Below are 21316 nucleotides of genomic sequence, written 5' to 3'. Positions count from 1 at the left end.
TCTGTTACCTAGGTTACTGCCCCCTGGTGGCTAAAAAAAGCACCTGACCGCGTTTACAAAAGAACAAAAAAGCACTGGGTGCTGACTGGCTGCCAGTTCACTATGTGGCCACCAGTAGGTGCTGGTGAGTCAAACAACAAACAAACAAAAAAAGGAGCAGCTTGTGGTTTTTCGCATTCCGATGTGCATTTGTCAGCACGCACACCTCCCGCAGAACTGTGAGGCTGACGCTCTAACCAGTCGGACCACCGTGCCGCCTCTAAAGAAATAGTGATGCATACAATATAAAAAAATACTCAATATTTCTTCTTGCAAATGTGTTCATTTTGGGCCAGTGGTCAGCCAGGGTGGAAACGTTGGGTATTTGGAAGCTGCAGTACACTCTTCATCCACTAATGGGGGCCAGTGACTTTCATTGAGTGGTCATTCCTGCGTTTCCACGGCAACTGAGTTTGTTGCCTTTGTCGTCAAGAGCAGAAGGTTTTGATTGTATCTTATAATAATAATTATTATTATCCAGTGGAACTTCCTACGATGACATCATGCCGTGGAATTCGCACAAAATGTCGAATCGTGTCCATTTAGTATTACTGCTTCTGATTGGCCCAATTTCCTAATCAGAATTTGTCCAAAATGGCCGGCTTCCAGTCCCGTTCGGGGTAGGCGTCCGTGAGACGTTTTTGATTTGTGCGTCCATTTGTGAAACTGCTGTCGGGCTCATTTTGTAACTTTCCAGGGGGCGCCACTGAGCCGCTTTTGGGTGTCTGCTTTTGCCACTAACACGTTTTCCTATTTATTGTTTTATCAAATGTCGAATGTTTACGTCAGTGAGAAACGACCGTCTTGAGTTTATGTTCAAATGTGCAATTCGTTTAGACCCGTGGAATATGAAATTTTGAATTTAACATATTGAAAAATGAGCACAAAAATCCGAAAATGTTGTAAAATTTCTGCTTTGGGGATTTTGGCGCAAACTAAGGTTTTTTTTTTTTTTCTTCTTGTTAGGAAATCAAATATTTGCATTTTTGTCTTTTTCCACTGTATAACAAAAATTACTCAAAATAATTTGTGAAGTAGTCATAGTTTTTTTTTTTTGTTTGCTCGAAAATATGACAAAAAATACCATTTTGGGGTCAAATTTTAGCTTAAATCTTATTTGGTATTTTTAAGATGTTTAGCCAGCCTGATTAAAAAAAAAAATTTTTCATACATGTATTTTTAGTCAATTGTTAAAAGAAAATAATGTGCAGCTGAAAGAAGTGTTTTTTTTTTTTATTATGTAAAATATTTTGGTGTTTAGTCCAACGTTACTTTGGCATTTTGGTCCGAACTTTCAATCTTTAAGACTTTTAACATTGAACCAACAGAAAGTAAACTGCAGCAGTGCCTTGACCTATGACCCTAATTCAGTGTGGGACCACACTCTTAACTCAAAACCCCAAAAATGCTGTTATTTTCCTCAGACTTCATATTTTGCCTTTCAAGTTTTTTTGCAGTTGTTGAGCGAATTTTTTGGGCATTGGAAAATTTTGGCAAATGTTTTGCTTGTAATTCATATCTTTATTGTTGTACGCATTTTGATTCTTCCTATATTTTCGAAATCGATCGGTCGAATAATCGGTGATCAGAATTTTATTCTGCCAAATATCGGCGTCGGCCTGACGAAATCCAGATGGGTCAGCGCCTAGTTAAAAATGAGCATTTTACATCACACTTTACAACCAAAACAAAGAAAAATCTACTTTGTCTTAATTGCTAATTATTTGTAGATTTGACGCACACTGTTGTTGTTATTATTAATATTACACATATGAAATGGGTCAATACATTTAATGCCAATATTTCTGACTTGATCACTGTTACCTCCTTGCATGAATTTTAATTCTGGGATGTCTTGACTTGAAAGAACCAGGCAAATAAATATGGGTGCTTTTTAATGTTTTACATGCTCCGAAAGGAAAAACAAACAAACATTTTGAATATATAAATAAATACTTGTACGTGCTTTGTATACTGTTTCTTTGATGCGCTAAATTTGTGTAATAAATGCAGCTTCAAATTGTCCAATTGTCCATTCCTGTTTGGAAGAAAGTTGCAGTGTTAAGCGTGACCAACAGAGGGCAGACTAGTACAACAAAAAGACTTGGCGCACGAAACCTAATCGTTTATTATTATTATTAGTAGTAGTAGTATTTCGTAAAGTTATGCGAAATATGATGGCCCAAACAAACATCAAATGTCTGACAAATGATGGCGTAGCAGATAGTCAGTGGCCACAACATTAGGAACACCTGAACACTTCCCATCCAACGCAACATTTGCATATTAAACATTGCTGAAACACTATCCTAATTTTTGATTAATTAGGATTTCTGATAAAAAAAAAATAAAAATCAATTGCTATGCAACATTATTCTGTCTGTGATAAACTACTTAAGGCTTAAAAAAATATTTTTTTGGAATTGTTATATACAAAATTATGATTGTCAATATTATAATATAGTATAAAAACAAACACAAAATAATTGAATAGCACAATACCTGTAGAAAAAATCTAAATAAATAAAACAAATGAAAATAGTCTATTTCTACAAATCATCCTGAAAACAAAACATTTTCCCAATACAGTCTAATGCATTACTTTTCATAGTAGTGTAGAAATGATGATTAAAAAAAAAACACAAAAAAACATTGCGCATCTTTGGCCAATACTGTACTAAAAATAACATTCACTTTAATAAACACTTTTTCACACAGGGCCGTGTAGCATTTGGATTTTTAATAATACAAACCTTCAATTAAAAACAGAAATATTGAAATTTGTTTGATGATGGGAAATTGTAGTGTGACCAACATAAATGTGTGTGTGTGTGTGTGTATATATATATAAAATAAAATAAAAATACATGTCCAATTGGTCAATTTTCATATTGAAAGAAAAAAAAAATCATTTTTCATCTCCTCATCTTTGTCCTGCTTGGATTGAGGGCTCATCATGGAGAACTTTGATTTGGAAAAAGCACAAATGGAGCCTGCGCACGCACTGCGCATGATAGCATTAGCGACCATCCATTAGCAGTCCCTGGAGACGTTTGTCGTGTTTCGTGTCTCGGGTTAGGGTTCTTTGTTCATTTGCAAACTGTTCAAATGTTTTGGTTTTTTTCGAGAAGCGGAAGACGACGAAGCAGAAGAAGCAGAACACAAAGCGGAATAAGAAGCAGACAAAGCGGAATAAGAAGCAGAAGAAGTGGAATAAGAAGCAGAAGACAAAGTGGAATAAGAAGCAGACAAAGTGGAATAAGAAGCAGAAGACAAAGTGGAATAGGAAGCAGACAAAGTGGAATAAGAAGCAGAAGAAGTGGAATAAGAAGCAGAAGACAAAGTGGAATAAGAAGCAGACAAAGCGGAATAAGAAGTGGAATAAGAAGCAGAAGACAAAGCGGAATAAGAAGCAGACAAAGCGGAATAAGAAGTGGAATAAGAAGCAGAAGAAGCAGAAGACAAAGCGGAATAAGAAGCAGACAAAGCGGAATAAGAAGCAGAAGAAGTGGAATAAGAAGCGGAATAGGAAGCAGACAAAGCGGAATAAGAACCAGAAGAAGCGGAATTAGAAGCAGCAGAATCGTGCATGCTCCTCGACGGTCATCACGAAAACGAGACGACCGCGTCTGGAAGTCGACCTCAAATCGACTTTGTTCCTTGACACTAAGACGTAACACGGTGGCGTCAGCGCACTACCTTTTGTCTAAATGAAGCTCCTCCGCTCAGTCCAACTTCATTCCTTGGCACAGAGAGGCCGCACATGGCTGCAAAGCGCCACTTTCGTCTTCATGTAACATGGCAGGACTGCGCCAAAGCACGACTTTTGGTCTCCACGAAGCTCCTGAACTTCTTTGCGTCAGTACTTTTGCGTTGGCCAGCATTTCTTTGTACTTTTGCCAGCGATGCAACCACCGACCAATGGATCGTCTCGTTCCAAATCCACTTTATTGTGAAGAGAAAGCACGCAGCATTGACAAAGACGTACAAGACACATTGTCTTCTTGTCTTCCTGCAACTCTGCAACATCTGCACGTACTTACATCCACTATTTACACGTGAGGCTTTGTACAGCTTTTATTTGGAAAATCTTTTCAACCCTCCGCACAATTTTGAAGGGCTTCACACTGTTTTTGGAGGGCTCGGCAGTAGCGCGCCACATTTCGTGCCCCATTTGGATGCGGCGCTCTTATTTTGAAGGGCTTTACAGGGGAATGTCGCACCTACCCGGTTTCACTGTCAGGCTTTTACTTTGAAAGCCCTTGCACGAGCACGTCACCTCGCTCGCCAGCCCTCGCTGCAGCGCTTTTATTTACACTAACGTCACGTCTTTCACAGCCGCGCTTTTATTTTGAAGGCCTTTACACTACTAGCATGTCACATCTAGCCAGTTTCATGGATGAGCCTTTATTTTGAAGGTCTTCTTCTGACCAAATTTTAACACGGCAGAAAAGGCTTTACCATAACAAGTCACACCTGTCATGACATCTTGAAGGTCTTAACACTGCAAAGCTTTTATTTTGAAGTGTTTTACACATTTCTAACTCCATTTTCACGGCTGCGATTTTCATTTGAAGGTCACGACAGCGCTTTTATTTAAGTCCTTTACGCTAGCTTTTATTCTGAAGGCCATTACACCCGCATGTGACATTTCCTATGGAATTTCAGAGCACTTTTATTTCAAAGGTCTTTACAACTGCAGCGCTTTTATTTTGAAGGTCTTAGCACTTTTTTTTTTTTTTTTCAAAAAAGCTTTCCACTGCAGCAATTTTATTTTGAAGGTGTTTACACGAGCAAGTCACATCTTTTGCCCACTTTCAACTGCACAACCTTTATTTTGAAGGTCTTTACAGTAGCAAGTACCTCCCTGAAATAATGGCCTCCACTCACCTGAATAAGTAAACACACCTCAAATAAAAACTTAAAGAACAGGGGCAAGTTGTACAAAATAGCCATGTACCCGCTGCAGTTGAGTAAATAGTCAATTGCACTAACACAAACAGGAACAGCTGAACTTTAGTACGTAGGTTTTTTTTTTTTTTTGGGGGGGTGGGGGGGGGGGGTAATATTTGCCTTCAAAAGTGAAGAAACGAATGCACACATTCTGCTAATATTGAAAAAAATAATCACGTGACACAAAGTTGGTTACATACACAAATTGTCGTCATCATCATCATATGAAAACTTTGCGTTTCAATAACTCGGGTGTCCTAGTAGAACTTCATTCTTGTAAAAAAAATTCCGCTCCTGCCTTCCACTTCTGTATGACATCTCTGCACACTAGTAGGATAACTTTGGTATACTAGCATGACAACTACCTGACTAATGAGGACAAAGAGTGTACTAGTACATGGATGTACCAGCCTACTAGTGCGCTGAATTGTCTTAATGGTGAGGATTTATTCGATATCCTTAATATCCATCTTAAGGTACATGTACTAGTATACTCTCTGTCCTCACTACTAAGACAATTCAATGCACTAGTAGAATGACTATGGTGCACTAGTAGCACAAATGTCTTCCTAGTAACATTCTTCCACTACTGTATGACATTTCTGACCACTAGTAGGACAACTCTGGCATCATAGTCGGACAACTACATATTTCTAGTAAGGCAAAACGACTAGTCATCATTTTGGTGCTACAAGTAGGGTTCAGGAGGCTACTAGTGCGCAGCTTGACACATGCCTACTTGTTGGGCCTAGTAGTGGATACAGTAGTTTACTCGCCAGGTTTTATTGCATACTAGTAGACCAAAAGTGCCAGGACTAGTGGAAATTTTTTTTACAAAAAAAAAGCATACTAGTGCATGGACATTGAGCTAGACATCAACGGACATCGAATAAATGCTCAAATGGCTAGTCAGGCCCTTTAGTGCACTAGTAGAAATACAAGGGCGCACTTACTAGTAACATTTCTGCTTTCAGCTACTGTATGACATTTCTGTATACTAGCAGGACAACTTTGACATAGGAGGACAACGACTTCCTGTAAGATAATGGTGAATCCAGGAGGCTACTAGTACACATCAACTGCTTACTCTTTGGGCCTTGTAGTGCAGCACAGTCGTTTAGCAGGAAGGTTTAATTGCATACGAGTAGGCCGAAAGTAGCGTTAGAAAGTTGTGGAAAAGACATTACTAGTACGACACAGTGGTGGTACTAGTGCGGCGAGTGGTCTCACTCGGCGGACAAAGGACAAAGAGCGCTAGCGCACGGACGAGGCCGGTGCGGCCTAAGCCAGGATGCGGAGGTAGACGGGCGGGTTCTTGACGAGGGCGAGGAGGCGCGCGTGGATGTCCTTGATGAGCGTCCGCTGCTGAGGTTCTCGCTGCCAGCAGCCGCGCATCAGCGCGTAAACTTGTTGCGGGCAAGTGCGCGGGCGCTCCAGCTCGCGGCCCTGCGTGATGCACTCGATGGCCTGCGGGGGGCGGCGCAGCGCAAGTTAGCCACAGGGAATTGTTTCGGCTTTCGTTTCAAGCCTCCGCGTGAAAACACGACAACTCCAGACCTTAACTCGAAACCCTAACCCTAGCTTGAAACCCAAACTAGAAACACCAACCCTCAATGGAAACCCTAACCCTATCTTAAAACTGAAACGTGTAACCCTAACCTGGTCGAAATGGAAACCGGAACACTATCTTCAAACCAAAACTTGAAAAACCTTAACCCTAATTGAAAACAAAACCTGAAACCCTAACCCTCAACTTTTTGTTGTTGTGTGATTCTCTTCGTTGTGGCTTCGTGAACGCTCGGCGGAGCCTGGACTTTTTGGGGCAATTGTGCGAACGAAGCAACAAGACCGAAACGGATCGAAGACTCAGTCGCTTTGTTTGAACCCGTCCCGATTCCCGCAAGATGGCGTCCCCCGGATTAGTGGGATTAATGGTGCCGAGACGCGAGGTGATCAGATTAGGACGCGGCGCTCGGGGAAGGCGATCCGGTCTGCCCTCGAAAGGCGAGACGCCGGCTGCGCTTCGCCCGCTCTCGAGAAGGACACGGCGGACTCCGCGGGGTTACCGCAGTCCACGTCGCTGTTATCCGACGGACTTAAGAGCCGCCGGAGGCGTCCGAGCGACACCTGCGCAAAACTCCAACGATCGGGCGGATGATTGCCATTTGTAGCTTGAGATTCTCAAACTCTTTCAAAACTGCTGAAACTTTCCATCTCTGCTATGAGCAGTTTTTTTTTTTTTAAGGTCGTCAGTGGAGGCGAAGTGACACGACCCCTGACCCTCACGCTTTTGGTGCGAGCAGTCAATGAGCCTGACGAAATTCCCCTTATGGAAATGCGAAATGTGCTGCTCCAGGAGGCCAGTATAATTTCCCATCGATGAGAGCGCCACCCGCCAAAGTTGAGATCACGTCGTAACGCCGGCTGTCTTGAAATGAACGCTTACATCTTAACCGTTAACGGTGTTAGCCTGCCGAGTTTTTTTGCTGTCGTTGTTTGTAACGCTAACACTTGATTCCGCCACTTTGTGTTGGTGGCAGATGTTGCCGGTAAAGCGCCATCGGTCCGTTCCGTACATCTCGGGCCTCACAAATTACGCCGAGGAATCCGAGAACGCCGCCTTCAAGTTTCAGCGCTACGCGTGAAAATCAAAAGTTCTCAAAGGGGATATTTGAAAAGACCAAATTTTGCGCTTTTGTGATTCTCGGTTGAAGCGATTAGCGTGCGCGTGTGCGCCACCCACCTCGCCGTTGGACAGCTGGTACCACGGCTGTTTGCCGTACGTGAAGATCTCCCAGAGGACCACGCCGAAGCTCCAGATGTCGCTCTCCGTGGTGAACTTCCTGTACATGATGCTCTCTGGCGGCATCCAGCGGATTGGCAGCATGGTGCGGCCCCCCACCTAACAACAAAAAAAGTCCACACAGCATCTGGAAGTGCTCCTGTAGTCCCACTTTGCTCCTCCAGGCGTGATTAAAAAGTCACGGTCACCTGACAAACTTGTCTTTCATCTATATTTAAAGCATTCCCACTCTATTTTGCAATTCATGGTTCCCACAAAACTAACCAAAACCTCCATCCCACTAACTCTAATCCTAACTCCAAATCCCAAAGATGAACCCACAAACACTCATCTTAATCCACGAACCCTACTCCTAACATAAACCCCCAATCTTAATCCCAAACCTAAACCCTGTAACTCTCGACCCACAAAGATTTACAGTAATCCCATCCTACCAACGCTAACCCCCTGAAGCCAATTCCAATCGCAGGCCTTACCCACGATCTCCAACACCTGAACCCTAACACCTAAAATCAATCCATAACCCTAAACCTAACACCAAATCCATTCACCCTAACCCACTTACTCTAATCTTTCTCCTAAATCGAACAGTAACCTTAACCGAGCGATCTTAACCCAAAAGCCCTAAACCTCATCAGAATCCAAATCCTAGGCTAGTAACCCCGAGCCCAACTGGAAACCACCATCTCGAAGCTTAAACCCTTGAAACCAATCCTAACGCAAACCCCTTAACTCTTAATACCAAATAAACCTGCGGTCCGCTCGAGGTGCATCGTTGCCTCCGTCGCCGGAAGTGAGGAGTGTGCTTCCCTAAACCCTAATCCTAACCCGAATATAAATCTGAATCCTATCTCAACGATGCTCATCCTCACCCACCCGGCGCATTTGTTTTCCAAGCCCTTCCTCACCCGATAGTAATCGGTGCTATAGATGTCCCGCGACATGCCGAAGTCTCCGATTTTGACCACCAGGCCTTCTCCCACCAGGCAGTTGCGCGTGGCCAGGTCTCTGTGGACGAAGTGCAGCGAGGCCAGGTACACCATCCCTGACGCGATCTGCGCCGCGATGTGCAGCATTTGAGGTACGGTCAGTTCGCCCAGCGCCGCCATCTTGGACTCCTCCAGGATGCGAGCGTCGGGACCGTGAGCTCTGCGGGACGCCGGCAGAGAACGGGATTTTGAACAACATCCGAGACAATTCTCCAACGTACAGTTTCTCGTCGACATCGGAGGCACGCCCACTTCTCTCGAACATTTGGCGACGTTGGGCTTCGGGTGAACTTTCAGGATGAAGCCAAAATGCACTAAAACCTTCGCAGGTGAACTTATTTGACGTTTCAGCTCTTTTGTTCTTTAACAAGTAGCAAAATTCACTTGAGGAGTTTGATCCACGAACCTTTCCAAGGATGTCCACTTGGATGCCTTTCTGTGACTCTTCCAGTCTCTCTGTCGAAGCTCGCTGATGAAACCGTATGACACTAAGCTCAGCGGCCACTTCCGGATTGGAGTCTCGATCGCGAGTGCCCGCAAAAAATCTCAGCAGCATCGTGAACACGACTATTTACGTACCGATTCTAACGGAACCAGCGAATTCATTGGTCCGTCCGTCCGTCCAGTCAACAGTCGGACATGCATTCGAAAATCGACACAAGGTCCAATTCAATTCACTTGTGAAGGTTGTAGTGCATTTCGGGTTGACCCCAAAGCCCAATGACCCTAAATTGCACAGTACAGTGGCTATTTGTTTTTTTTAACCTATCCCCCGTAATATGTCCCTTTTTTTCTTACCCACGCCCCCGTTTATTTGCATTTTCTTTTGACCCCCGCCCCATGAAAATGATAAGGGAGTGTCAACAATTTGCACATTTTCACGATTCGTAGGTGGTCTCGGTCCCTAAAGTACAACTGAGTGCTTTTATAACTGACTTCTTTGTTCGATAAGTATCGCGGAAGGTCAACCAGCTGAAGTTGAGCCGCTATGTCCAAATCATCAACGGTGTCCGAAAACCGTTTTTTTCTGCCTGATGACTCAACCGCCGAACGTCGTTCACGCAGTCGCTGCATTTGGAATCATTCGCTCGCTCGCTCCCGACTCCCGACTCACTCCAAAGGGATTTTTCCGACGTAGCAGCCCGAGTTAGTTCCTAAAACAGCCTCCGAAAATCCCTTTTCAGCGGACATTCCGCACGGTTCGGCAGCGACTGCGTTCGGAATCATTCGTCATTCCGTACTCCCTGATCCCTGAAACGGGATTTTTCGTCGTCTTTTCTGCGAACTACTGTTTCGAGTCCTCTGACTGAGTGAATGATTCCCAACACGGGCATGAAGTTTACATCGGTAATGAAGGTGGAGAAAAGGGGCTAAGGCGTAACCGTCACCCCACCCTATTCCGACTGATTGTCGATAATGCGTCCGAATGCGCTCGCTATTAGTTTAGCGGGCAGGTGGCGGTCGGGAAAGCAGCTGCACAGTGGGGCGTTCGAGGCCCAAATGTGATTTTTTTTTTCCCGCCTCGCGTCAGAGGACACCTGGCGTCGAGAACGGCTGATGCCGTCGACGTTTCCCAGGTGATGAGCTGTAATTGGCCGAGGTTGGAGATTCGCATCTAATGTCGCTAATGAACGGCCCGCCGCTCGCCGTCATCTGCTCCCTGACGCGTTGCCGCTCGCAAACCTCCACCCGCGTTGTTGTTTTGCAGGCCTTCGTTCGTCGGTGGAACGACCGAGGCCAAAATGACCCAAAACAAACTCAAAAATAGTGTTTGTATACAATTCAATGGCTTATGTTACCCTCGTGGTTGATTAAAACGCTACAGGAGCGAGTTTGCCAGAAATTCAGCCTCCAGAGTTGGTCTTGAAATTTGGTAGACATGTTTATCATGAGGAGACCCATCAAAAAGAGGATCAAAAAGAGCCACCAAGTTTGCCATTTTGGTTTCAAGCTGCCGTTTTCCAGGAAATCAAGTCAAAGTCCGGTCTTGCTTTGTCAAATTTCTAATTGGGTAGGCGAGACCATCGTGAGCAGACAATTGGTGAGAATTCTGCGTTGCAATGTGGCCGCACATGCAGGCACAAAATTGGCTGCAGAAATGTTTCACACAAACCTGCAGTTGCTTTTCGTCGTTTGTGTTTTTGGCGAAGGGCACAAATACAAAGACCTGCTAAGAAATAATTGCAGTTATTAAGGAGATTTGGAATCATTTTAGTACGCGTTCGATTCCTCTTAACGCGTTTACTCAAAATTCATAAATGTCTAGCAAAAAAAAAAAAGAAAGAAAACCAAACTTAATTAGCTTGCAAATGGCAAATACAATTCAATAGCTGGGCGCAAAGTTCTTCCATGGGATATTTTTTTTGGTATGATTTCATTTCTGAATACTACTTTAATCAAGTTTATCCTGAGCACATTTTTACATAACGTTTCACCTTGAAAATGTATTGATTAATATATCTTTTTTTCGTTTAATTGGGACAATTTTGGACATTTATACGGAGAGTTTTTTTCCATAGAAATCCATAAATGAATAATTACTACATTCAATTTCTCTTACTTTATTGTATTTGTGAGTAGTCCTTTGAATTGATTGTTTTTTTTCCAGGGATATGAATTGTTGAATCATATTTTAGGGAGCATTTTATTTTAGTTTATTAAAAATTGGGAAAAATTCATATTTGGTTGGTTGATTTTATTCTATTTGCAAATAGTACTTTAATGGAGTTCATTTGTGCAATTTTGCAACTCTTTCCCTATTATTTATGCACGATCATGAATTTCCCAATATATTGATTGACAGTTAATAAGTGAGGGTCGGATCCGGTGCGTCCGTACCGGAGGAAGCGGTTCAGGTCCCCGTGCCGCATGTACTCGAAGACCATGGCGAGCGGCTCTCCGTCGGCGCACACGCCGTAGAAGCGCACGATGTGCTGATGCTGCAGAACCGTCAGGAGCTCCGCCTCCCTCTGGAAGTCCTGCCGCGTCGACTCGTTGGCGTCCTTCAGGGTCTGGCGCCAAAGTGTATGTTTACCACGGGCGGGTCGGGCTCAGCTATAGCGCAGATTTTTCAGCAACTATTTTTGTTTTACAGCATACAGTCAAGCAAATCCAAGTTTCGAGGTGCGTGCCTTCAGTGTAGTACCACATTGTGCCACTACAAGCCGGGCAGCACTGAGCTCTATCGGAAGACATGCAGCGTAATTAAGAGTAGGACGAAGAGGCAGAGAAGGTCCCCGACTAAACTCCAGACTCACCTTGATGGCGACCAACATCTTGTCACTGTCGAGGCTGAGGTCGGCGCACTCGGCCAGGTAGACTTTGCCGAAAGCGCCTTCGCCCAGCTCCCACTTCAGCACGATGTCCGCCCGCTTGATGTGCTGCACACCTGAACGCACAAACGCATGCTTGGGAAAAGCAAGGGTGTTGAAACCTTTCAACAGACTAAATGTGGATATTCAACTCTTACATTGGGAAGAGTGGGGGTGTTGCAACACCTGCCCTGGCAAAAGTGCGGGTATTGAACCTTTTCACCAGGAAATGTGTGGGCGATGAACCCATTTAAAAGGAAAAATGTGGGTGCCTTTCACCAGTCAAAAGAAGGGTGGCGACCCACAGTCAGTCCCTCATGGGTGCAATGCCCCTAGGAAAAAGTGGGGGTGTTGTACCCTTTCAAAGGGAAACAAAATGTCGGTGTTCAAGCTTTTTACTGGCACAAGTCGAGGTGTTGCGACACCAGAATCCCCCACAGGTGCGACAACCCCGGGGAAAAGTGTGGGTATTGAACCCTTTCACTTGGAAAAGTGGGGGTTAGGGTTGAACCTTTTCACCGAGAAAAGTCTGGGTGTTGCAGCCTTTCAATGGAAAAGAAATGTGGGTTGCTTTTAACCACCAGCATCTCTCGTGGGTGCTACGCCCCAGGGGAAACTGTGGGTGTGGAACCTCGTCACTGGGGAAAAGTGGACCCTTTTCATTGGAAATGAAATGTGGGTACTTTCGACACCAGCATCCCCCACGTGTGCGACAGCCCTGAGGAAAAGTGTGGGTGTGGAACCCTGTCACCGGGAAAAACTGGGAAAGTGAACACCCAAGGGAAAAGTGCAACCTTTCATTGAGAGAAAAATGCCGCTCGCTTTCAATACCCGCATCACGCAGCGCAAAGTTGAGCTATTGCGACGGCAGCGTGCGTCCCGGGCGCGCCCGCCGCCCGGTCCGTAGCAGGTCCCGTTTTGAAGTGAACGTGAGGGACTCACACATGTCTTTGTCTTTGATGATACCGCAGAAGTACTGCGGGTTCTCCACGAAGCCGGACAGACCCGAGTCTTCGTCCGAGGACGGCGGGCTGCTCCCGAAGTTCATGAAGCGCAGCGACACGGCCAGGTCGTCCTCGGCGCCCAGCACGGACGAGCCTGACGCGCAACGAGACGGCGACACAATCACGCACCCGAGCAACAAAGTGCTCATACTTTTCAATTTGACACATTTCAATGTAACAAATCTTAACAACTGAACCGTTTTAGAGGTCACGTTTGTCCCAAACCTTTTGTTTTTGGTTCAGAACGGTGTTTGGCATACAGTAGATGCACTTTTTGTTTCCGAATGGGACCGTTTCCGGGTGCGGACGTGGACCGCGGTTTCAAACGATGTCGCCACGATCGATCGGGCCGCAGCGAGCCGTTTTAGCTAGTTAGCTCCCGGGCTAGCGAACGTAATCGACTTTCCCGAACGTCTCCAGAGCCAAAGCCGTTCCGCCGCCGGTTGTCTCCTACGCACATCAAACGAGATCCCTGGAGGTGCAACAATTCATTCGACAACTAATCGATTATCAAATCAAATTTTGATAAGGGATTCATCGTTTAGAGACCTTGTTTAACTTAAAACTGTCCAAAACTCTTCAGCCTCTCAACAGTAAATATTCAGATTTCTGTTGTCCTCCATTAAAGCAGACTGATTATTTTTTAAAGTCTTATCAAAATAAGACATTTGCTTTTACTTTTGAAAAAAAAACAACAACATTTTTTGCTGATTTTCTAACATTTTATGGACCAAACCAGTAACTGAATAATATTAAATTGATGTTTGTGCATTTTCAGCACTCGATTTGAAATATCAATAGAAATTGAAAAAACGTTATTTTATCTGATTGACCGATTAATCAAAATAGACAAAGGAATCAATTATGAGTTAGTTGCAGCCCTACTTGGTAGCATAAAAGATTGAGCCCTGGGTAGGGAGCTCTTAGTTTAAAAATAAACAAAAAAATGGTGGCAACTGAAAACAGGAATTGTATATTATTATTGAAAGTACTTTTTTTGTTTTTTTTTTGTTTACTTTTATACTTAAACTTTCAGGCCTTGTTTGATTTTTGAAGACTTTCAGCTTGTTCGTGGCCACATACAGACGATTTTTTTTGTTTGTTTACTTTCCTTCTACGAGTGCCTAACTGTCTACTTGTACATAAGCACCAAGTGCGAGTCCGTTCGCCACCCGACGTTGGCGATTGCGACGACGGCACGTGGCAATTGGGCATCGATTTCCGAAAAATGCGCCACCCGGCCTCGCTTTGTTGGCGCGGCGCGAATAATGGCCGCGATCAGTGTGGCAATCAGGACGCCATTGAAGCAAAAAAAAAAAAAAAAAAAAAAAAAAAAGATGTCACGCCGAGCCCGTAAAAGGCCAAACGAGCCTGGCCTAAACAACCTCCAGGGTCCGACACGCTCGCAAATGGAATCAACAAAAGCGAGCAGATGGAGCGGGCGGACGGACGGAAGGAACCACGCGCACTCCACTTAGGCAATCACAGCCACTTAGGCACAAGTGTAAATGCACGAGCGAGGGTTGGGCCGCGCGCCCGTCTCGCCGTCCGTCCATCCATCATCTTTAATGGCCCCGCGCCGCACGGCCGCAGCCGAGGGAGGTTTTCTGCTCTCTTACAGTAATTAAGGCACTTTAAAAGGCCAGCTGACGCAAACTTACAGCTCGGCCCGATATTAGTCCGACTCGCCACGCCGCCGGCCTTCGCCTACAATCTGACACTCGTGAAGACCGATTTCATCACCAACCTTGTTTTCAACTCAATTCCACAATTGAAAGTTGAATAATGTTACGTGAAGTAGGCGCATTACTTACTTCGCTAATCAGGCTTCTTACAACCGCTTAAGTGGAGCATTTGGAGCATATTACACTTGATATTATTTCCCGCTGAAATCAGACAGGCCTAAATTGTTGAACTTACGCTTCTTTCAACCACAAAATTCTTATATTTTATACACTTATTCCTGACAGATGCTGTATTCGTTATATCATCTTCTAGGGAAAAAAAAAAAAAAAAAGGCATGTTAAACGATTCTCATACAACCGCACAAAAAGTTTCAAATCACACTTCCGTTCTGTTACGTATTCTGAGATCCTGATCTAAATATGTAGATACAGAAGAGCGGAGCATAAAGTCGAGGCGTCGACTCACGGTGAATGCCGAATTTGGAGTTGTGTCCGCATTTGTTGATGACCAACACGGTGACCAGCAGGAAGGTGCACGCGAACAGAGCCAGACCCACGGCCGCCGACACCTGAGACGGGCAATGCACCAAATGAAGAAAAAGACGCACGCCATTTTGGGATCGTAACAAAGACGAAGGAAAACGGACCACAAAGACTCGACTCTCCAGGTTCTCGGTGACGTCCGTGACGGATTTGTTGGTGGGAACTGGGCACAAGACAATGGGGCACATTGGCATGCTTTTACGGGAGAAAAAGCAGTCGGGAAAAGTTCGCATGGAGACTCACTTGCGTCCACGTCGATGACTTGCATGTGGGGACACAAAGAACACGAGTAAGTGGACAAAACGCACGCGCACAAATGTCGTTCAACCAACAGTTTTTGTGGCAATAAAGGTGCGAAAACGTTGTTTTGCCATGAAAAGCCAAATCAAATTTGGTGTGATCTTTATCGAGTTCAAAACTTGTTTTTTTTTTTTCCATGTTCCACATTATCGATAATCTGCTCCCTCACTTGAGTAATTCTTGCTAGAATCACGACAACCTTTTATCCACAATGTGTCTGGTCTTTGGTGGCGTTTAGCGGGCACCAAAGGGGTGCTCGACTGGCTTAAAGGGGCGTGGCCTAGTGAGTGACAGGATCTGGATTCAGTTTGTCTGCGTGTGAGCGTCTGGGTGTGAGTTGTGGCCTACGGCAGCAGTTGGGTTCTCATTTTGCATTTGACCGTTTGTCCCGTCGGATGAACGGCGACGGTGGCTCTCCTTGCCCACATGCCAGGGCATCAACGTCATTTGATGGGGGGCACTTAATGGGGGCATTTGGCACACTCCGGTCAACGGAGTGTTATGGGATGATGAAAAAGATCGAAAGAATTATTATGGCAGGCCACCGGAACACTTTTAATCAGGCATTTTCGCTCGTGTCATGTCGCTTCATCGTTTGTCAACATTTAATTATCGAACCAAATACCAAATAAACAATCGTAAACCGCAATCACTCCGATCCAAATTGATTTTGCAACAAACTTGATTGCAAAATCAATTTGTATTCGATGAATCGATGGAATAATGGATTAATCAATCGATTCCACAAATATTCAATAGCTGCAGCCCTACGTTCAAGTATTTATGCGAGGATGGAAAAAAAAACAAAAAAAAAAACCTAAAAACAGCTAGGACACACGTGGGAACCCACCGGGAATGAGGCCCTCGGGATCGAAGAGTCCGAAGGGGTTGTCCATGAACATGCCGGCGGCGCTGGCCTGGTCTTTGCCCAGCTTGTTGTCCACCAGCAGCGTGTAGCGCCCGTTGTTCATGTGCGTGGGCTTGTCCAGGAACAGGCAGCCGTGCTTCTTGGAGCCGTCGGCCGAGTCGGGGAAGAGCTGCGTGTACGCGAAGGCCGTCTCCTTCAGCGCCGAGCCTTCGTACTGCCAGCTGATGTTGGCCTCCGGGTTGCCGTCCACGGCGAACGGGAAGCACCAGTGGTGCATCGGAACCGCGTTCCTCAGGTACAGGATCTTGGCCGGGACTGGCGGGGATCGCGTGGGCGGCGTCGCCGCAAAAAGGATGAAGAAAAAGCAAGACGCACTTTGACTCTTCTGTATGTTTCGTTACCTTCCAATATTTGTCTTGTTTTCAATCTTTGATATAAGTGTTTGAACACATAAAGGTGTTTTGTTTTTGTATTGACAAATGTATTGTCTAAGAGTCTTCAGCTGATTCGGGACAATTTGGATGTGCAGAATCCAAATGTCACATTGGTTTTGCTCAATCAGGTCCACTTGTTTTTGTTGACCTTTTCACTTTGGAGGTTCAAATTAAAATGAGGCAACATTCAGTGCACACGTATTGACGGTTATCAACGTCGATGGCAACAAAGATCCAAGAAATCGTAACCCACTCTTATCAAATGAACGTCAAGAAGCGTTAAACTACCGCAACTCCTTCCGCCTCGATTCAGCACGAGCTACGACAACGACAGATCGAAAAGGGCACAAGCGCTCGGCTGCCTTCTCCAGTAGGATCATGAACTTTGAACTTCCAAGCTGAGCCGAAGTCTCTTCTAGGAGATGCTGAGGAATTTGAGAAGAAATTCTTTGCGGTCAGACCAGCTCGGACTCGAGCCGCTTCCCTCCTGTTGGACTTTGGATTTCTTCTCTGACTTTCCCGACATCAGGACATCTTACAGCGATTCCGTCGCTTCGTTTGTCACGACATGACAAAGCTCGTAACGTGTCGCTTTTTGCCATCACCGTAATCAATAAGACGAGGAAAAGCTAAAGACACTTTCATACGACACCATACGCTCAATTTTGAGCATCTTTTCAAAAAAGCCACTTTACGACAACATTTCAAGTGTTTTGTGCCGTATTTCCCGATTGTGCACTTTTGCCTTTCGGTTTTCCGTGAATCGATGTTGTCCATCCGTGTTTTCAGACATGCGCTGACCCCGCCATGAATAATGAAGGCCGCTCAACACGTGGACGTGCAGACCGCAAAAAAAGCGCACCGTGAACTTTACAGGAAATGATCCGAGGGGAACCTCGAGAGACCCCCCCCCCCCCCCCCCCCCCCCGCCTGGGAAAAGTGCTGACGACTGAAGCAAGTGCGTGTAATGCAGAAAAGAGTCGAAAGAGCACGATTCGGCGCCGAATCTCCGCTCGTCACGTTGATCGTGAGGGAGAGAAAAGTCAGTCAAATTTTAGGCGACTAACACTCCAACAGAATACGTAAATCAATGATTATTTCCGTCTTGTTTTGGTTCTTTTACAGTTTGAGCTGTCACAAAAAGCAAACATATTGCATTCAAGTCGCTGTCACTCAACAAGTTTCTTTTGACAAAAAGCTCTTTTTCACCTTTTATTTTGGGGCGAGACAGCGGTGTTGTTGAAAAAAAACAAAAACTTTGTTATTCTAGTTAAAGAAGAGAGTCTTCACTTTCATTTGGTGGGTTAAACTGTCACAGAAAACAATATTTTGGGGGGTCTTGGAACAAAAAGCTCGAAAAACAGCGGCAGTGGACAAGTTGACGAACCGTGTCGGTGTTTCTTGCATCAGTCCCGCATTTAACTCGTGACCATTTCTCCGCAGCGTGAAAATGGAAGACGACAATTAGCTCTAATGAGCACGAAGAGTGTAAAGTTCTTATTTCCAAGTTTAAGGGAGAGAAGCGTGGGGGAAAAAAAAACCAAAAAAAATGGGTGCCGTTTGATGAGCAGCGGGCGAGCCGCAACGCGCGTGCCGATCGATGACCGGGCCGGCCGCTCACCAGGAAACGCCCACGCGGCTGTTCTGGGGGGTAATTAAGGGTAATTAAAGGGCCGGCGGTTAACGAGCGTCCGTCCGCCGAGGGGGGCCGCGTTGATGGATCGCCAGCATTTCCCCGCCTGCCAATCACGGCCAGATGAAGTTTTTTTTTTTTTTTTCTCCCCTCCGGAGTGGGAGGCAAGAGTCCATTAAGGGCGAGGCTCAAATCGGATCTGAGCACCGTTATCGGAGACATTCTTTTTTTCTTTTCTCCCCAGTGCTGGTTATCTGTCCCCGGGTGCTCGTGCACACGGCCTTCAGTCTATTGGCGCCCCCCCCCCCCCCCCCCCCCTTTTGGTGCTTTTGCTTTCCTGATGAGCATCACTCACTTGATGAGATATGACACCACAGTAATGCAGCACACTAATGAACGGCTTTTGGCTTTCCAAAGTCTCTGAGAGGAAGCAAACAACAACAAACAGCAACACTTTGATCTGCCGAAATATATGCACTGGCTGTTATGGCAGCCTTTTAAAAAAAAAAAAAAAAAAAAAAAAACGCCACGCCAGCCCTAACTCCTGATTCAACACGCTGGCTGTTGCGTCTGACTTAAAAAAACAAACAAAAAAACACCTCGCTCTACAGCCTACTCTCCGTGACATGCGCACACATAGGGCTGACAACGAGGCGCTCTAACACAGCCACACCAGCCCGAAGCCCTGATCAACACACTGACTGTTAAATCCAGTTTTTAAAAAAAAAACAACAAAACAACTTCTCTCCTCAGTCTTCTCTCTGCGACGTGCACACACTTACGCCCGACAACGAGGCGCTCTATACTGGCTACGCCAGCATCACTGAGTGCTGTTACTGCCACAAGTGAGTAGTACATAGTTGTTAGTCTTTGCACAGGTTTTACACTATTATCTTCATACATCTAGCATTTGTTTTGGAGGGTTTTAAGTACAGGAGTTAAATCAGTTCTTCTCCTGTATCTGTGTCTGTACTTGTACTTAAGTACAGAGTGCGAGTACTCGGATCAAAAGCGATGCAACAGGAGGTTCTTTGAGAGCGACAAGAGTCCAGTTGGCATTTCCCTTTCTGTCCTTTGCTTGCAGCCCGAGCATGAAATGTCTGCCGGCTCCACTTCGGATTTGTGCTGTTGTCTGGCATGAGTGGCGGACCACAGAGAGCTCCATTAGAAACACTTAGATTTGCGCGAGGGCCATTTGCTCCAGAAGCCGAGCGCCGCGCCGCGTCTCGCCTTCGTCTCGGGGCCCCTCGGAGAGAGCGCCATTGAGCTCTTCAGAGTGCGCATTGAAGCCGCGGCCGCTTAAGGAGAAGTTGCACAATCGGGAAAAATAAGCCTTGAACGTCGCACGTGAACCTCATGGCTGCGTTGGTATCGTTTGCTCATTCACGACTTTCCAATCACTATATACTGTCGGACCTTTCTATAGTGGACTCAAATAGTTCGACAAGAAATCCCTTCGTAGTGAGTCAGAAATGAGTGAATGATTCTAAACTGCATTCGGAATCATTCGTCATCACGAACAAAGATATATTTGTCATCAATAATCAGGGTTTTTGGATTTCCCACGGCAACCCTGATGCCTGAGAATAGAAAAGAAAGCCTTTGATGTCATTGTATGGTGCATTTGCAACGCAATTGCAAGTTGTGTGTTTTCGAAAACAGAAAAATACAGGAGAGGGTTTTCTATGGCCACTGATTCCCAAACGCGGTTTTGCGGCACGTAGGTGTGCTTGCGAGAGATCAGCAGGTGATCCCTGATGAAGTCGAGACTTTGTAAGCCTCGCCAAAGCATTGCAGCCTCTTCTAGCGGTACCACGGCCCAACCGTACTCAAGTAAGCTATACTGTTCCTCCTCGTCTGTCCACGCCGCCGCCTGCCAACACATCCAGGACCACCTCCAGAACCTTTCCTCAATAAACTGTTCATCGTTTCACATCTGCCTCCGCCTGCTCTTGGGTCCAGCCACTCCCCGCACGTGGCAGAATTACCTTCATAATTTTGCACTCTGTCACTTGACATGCAGTCAATCACTGTGTGACCTCATTTTTTATTTGAACACTTCTAACAACGCCTCGTGGAAGAAATCAGTTCTGCTGGTAATCGTTACATAACAGGCAGGGGGTCCAAAACGAAACGCAAACGTTACAATTTCAATGCACTTCATTATTTTTTTTTTTCTCAAGCGGCCTCTAAAAATATAGAAACCCACTGCTGTTGCAGTGCATTGTGGGACTTGTAGTCTCAAGAGTGGCAGGCATTGACATTTACACCCGGGTTGGCGGTTCCTTACACTCAATGTCCAGCTGCACGGCGTCCTCCCCGGGCCCGGCCTGGTTCTCGGCCTCGCACGTCAGGTTGTGCAGGTTGTCGCCGGACGAGACGTTGGTCAGGTACACGACCGCCTCCAGCGTCGAGCCCCAGATTCTCTCCTGCCGCACACGGACGAGATGATTGCCATCCTCAAAAAAAACTCAACAAAAAAATCGCTTTTTTTCCTACCCAAAAAATCTGATTTCTCTTGTTAATGGATTTTTGCTTATAGAAAAAAGAAAATTACGTTGACATTATTCAAAACGACTTTAGCTTTTAATATTGTTTTATTTGTTCCAAGCGCTGACTTCTTTTCAGCATTTTCCCCCCCGGCATTAACTCCAACCTCCACAGAAATAATAGAAATATGTTTTCTTTACAGATTATGTTGAATAAGTACACCACTGAATAGAAAACAAATAATAATAATACAAAAACATCTGA

The 21316-nt window shown here is 45.3% G+C and overlaps 1 protein-coding gene across 3 annotated transcripts in view; it reads right to left on the bottom strand.

Annotated features, from left to right (window-relative positions):
- Positions 1 to 464: 464 nt before the first annotated feature.
- The window catches only part of ntrk1 (neurotrophic tyrosine kinase, receptor, type 1), a 38069-nt gene continuing 17217 nt past the window's right edge, over positions 465 to 21316 (bottom strand). For all 3 annotated transcript variants that reach the window (XM_061777667.1, XM_061777668.1, XM_061777669.1), the window contains exons 7-17: positions 20853 to 20991; positions 16478 to 16810; positions 15571 to 15588; positions 15432 to 15490; positions 15251 to 15353; positions 13038 to 13193; positions 12042 to 12172; positions 11623 to 11795; positions 8704 to 8944; positions 7736 to 7894; positions 465 to 6459 (exon numbers count right to left, since the gene is read on the bottom strand). In XM_061777667.1, coding sequence (XP_061633651.1) covers positions 6274 to 6459; positions 7736 to 7894; positions 8704 to 8944; positions 11623 to 11795; positions 12042 to 12172; positions 13038 to 13193; positions 15251 to 15353; positions 15432 to 15490; positions 15571 to 15588; positions 16478 to 16810; positions 20853 to 20991 — 1698 coding nt within the window. In that variant the 3' untranslated portion in view covers positions 465 to 6273. The remainder of the gene's footprint in view (positions 6460 to 7735; positions 7895 to 8703; positions 8945 to 11622; positions 11796 to 12041; positions 12173 to 13037; positions 13194 to 15250; positions 15354 to 15431; positions 15491 to 15570; positions 15589 to 16477; positions 16811 to 20852; positions 20992 to 21316) is intronic.

Source organism: Phyllopteryx taeniolatus, chromosome 6 (assembly GCF_024500385.1).
Source record: "Phyllopteryx taeniolatus isolate TA_2022b chromosome 6, UOR_Ptae_1.2, whole genome shotgun sequence".
In the NCBI taxonomy this organism is placed as follows: Eukaryota; Metazoa; Chordata; class Actinopteri; order Syngnathiformes; family Syngnathidae; genus Phyllopteryx; species Phyllopteryx taeniolatus.
The sequence above is the reverse complement of the archived record's forward strand: the minus strand, read 5'-3'. Positions and strand labels throughout refer to the sequence as shown.